Below are 2,065 nucleotides of genomic sequence, written 5' to 3' on the forward strand. Positions count from 1 at the left end.
CTCACACACACTCACACACACTCACACACACTCACACACACTCACACTCTCACACACACACTCACACACACACACACTCTCACTCTCACTCTCACACTCTCACTCTCACACTCTCACTCTCTCACTCTCACTCTCTCACTCTCACTCTCTCACTCTCACTCTCTCACTCTCTCACTCTCACTCTCACTCTCACTCTCACTCTCACTCTCACACTCTCACTCTCACACTCTCACTCTCACACTCTCACTCTCACTCTCACACTCTCACTCTCACTCTCACACTCTCACTCTCACACTCTCACTCTCACACTCTCACTCTCACACACACTCACTCACACACACTCACACTCACACACACTCACACACTCCACCACTTGCCCTCGTGCAGCTGGCCCACAGGAGCGGCTGAGAAAGCGCCGAGTTCTCCGGCCCCCAAGCCCGCCCAGCCCCCCCGCCCTGTTCTAGATCCCTTCTCACCGTTCAGCTCCCTCTGCGTCTGAAGACACAGCTCTGTCTGGTTCATCTTGGCGAAGATGTCACGAGCCACCTCCCAGGCGCGTCGTCCCGGGAAGTACTCGGTCAGCAGATGGACCACCTCCCCGCAGCGGGCTGACTTCAGCTGGTCCCAGGTGAGCGGGGTGCAGCCGGGTCCGGGGTTCTCCTCCACCAAAAGCTTCTTGAACCTCTGTAGCTGCTCCGCGCTCACAGACAACATGAAAAGCATGACTCCGTTTCTGACGGGGAGGGTGGAGGAGGAGGAGGACTCCAGCAAGGGAGGGGAGACACCAGAGCCGGACAGAGGGGAGGAGGGGCAGGAGGAGGGGTCAGAGGTCAAGTTCACGTCGCCCATGGTCATTCAGGGTCGGGAACCGCAGCGCTGGCGGGCAGAGGGGACCAGCTGGCAGGGAAGACAGAGGCAGCCTGCGGAGACATGAGGTTACAGAACGTGGGAGCACCACCCGGGGAGGAGGTTTACACAGTCTAGACTTGATGGAGCCTGGCGGCTTCCCTGCTGGTCCAGACCTAAAGAACCCGCCTGCCGTGCAGGAGGCCAGGGTTCCATCCCTGGGCGGGGAAGAGTCCCTGGAGGAGGAAATAGCAACCCGCTCCAGTACCCTTGCCTGGAGAACCCCATGGACGGAGGAGCTTGGGGGGCTGCAGTCCACGGGGTCACGGAAGGGTGTGATATGACTGAGTGGCGAACACTGTAAGCGGTGGAGCCTGTCACACGCTGGATTTTCTCTTTCCCTCCCTTCCTGGGAAATTCTCTGTCCTGTGGGAAGACCTGGGGTCCATCCGGTGCTGGGGCTCAGCACTTAGACTCAGATCCACTCTAGTGTTTATTCTCTTCTCACCTTTGATGGCAGGAATCTTATCACAGGTGCTGGGCACGGTTCTCAGAAAGGCACACACAGAGGTACGTTTAAGACACTGCCTGGTACATCAAAGCGAGTAGTGACTCAGGGCTTCCTTCTACACCATGGTCATTTTAAAGACTCACTGAGTGTTTATAGAAAGCACCTGAGACCAACGTCTCCGTTTAGGAAGGTGAAACACTCAGGAGAGGGCTGATGGTTAGACTTGCGTGACAATGGGAATTTTTTAGGGCTGCTGAACTGTACAGTTAAATGCGGTTAATATAGTAGGTAAATGTGTCACATTTACCACAATTAAAAAAAAAAAGCCAATGTCGAAAGGGCGGGGAGGGGAGGGAAGTTCTAAAATAAAAGTGTTTTAAAAGCCATAATGCGTGCTTGCTAAGTCGTTTCAGTCCCGTCTGACTCTTTGTGACCCCATGGACTGTAGCCTGCCAGGCTCCTCTGTCCATGGGATTCTCCAGGCAAGAATCCTGGACTGGGTTGCCATTTCCTTCTGCAGGACATCTTCCCAACCCAGGGATCGAACCTGCGTCTCTTGCGTCTCCTGAATTGGCAGGCAGGTTCTTTACACCAGTGCCACCTGGGAAACCCAAACGCTGTAAGAAGCAGATGCAATCTGTGCTCCTAGTTTAAATAAGACAGCTGTAGGAGATATTCATAGGACAGCTGGGGAAATTTGAATATGGA

General features: G+C 54.5%; 1 protein-coding gene across 1 annotated transcript in view; it reads right to left on the reverse strand.

Moving 5' to 3' along the window:
• The window catches only part of NLRP8 (NLR family pyrin domain containing 8), a 21,966-nt gene extending 21,117 nt beyond the window's left edge, over positions 1–849 (reverse strand). Inside the window, exon 1 of the mRNA XM_040253774.1 lies at positions 477–849. Coding sequence (XP_040109708.1) covers positions 477–849 — 373 coding nt within the window. The remainder of the gene's footprint in view (positions 1–476) is intronic.
• Between the last annotated feature and the right edge of the window lie 1,216 nt (positions 850–2,065).

This window comes from Oryx dammah, unplaced genomic scaffold, assembly GCF_014754425.2.
Source record: "Oryx dammah isolate SB20612 unplaced genomic scaffold, SCBI_Odam_1.1 HiC_scaffold_13, whole genome shotgun sequence".
Taxonomy (NCBI): domain Eukaryota; kingdom Metazoa; phylum Chordata; class Mammalia; order Artiodactyla; family Bovidae; genus Oryx; species Oryx dammah.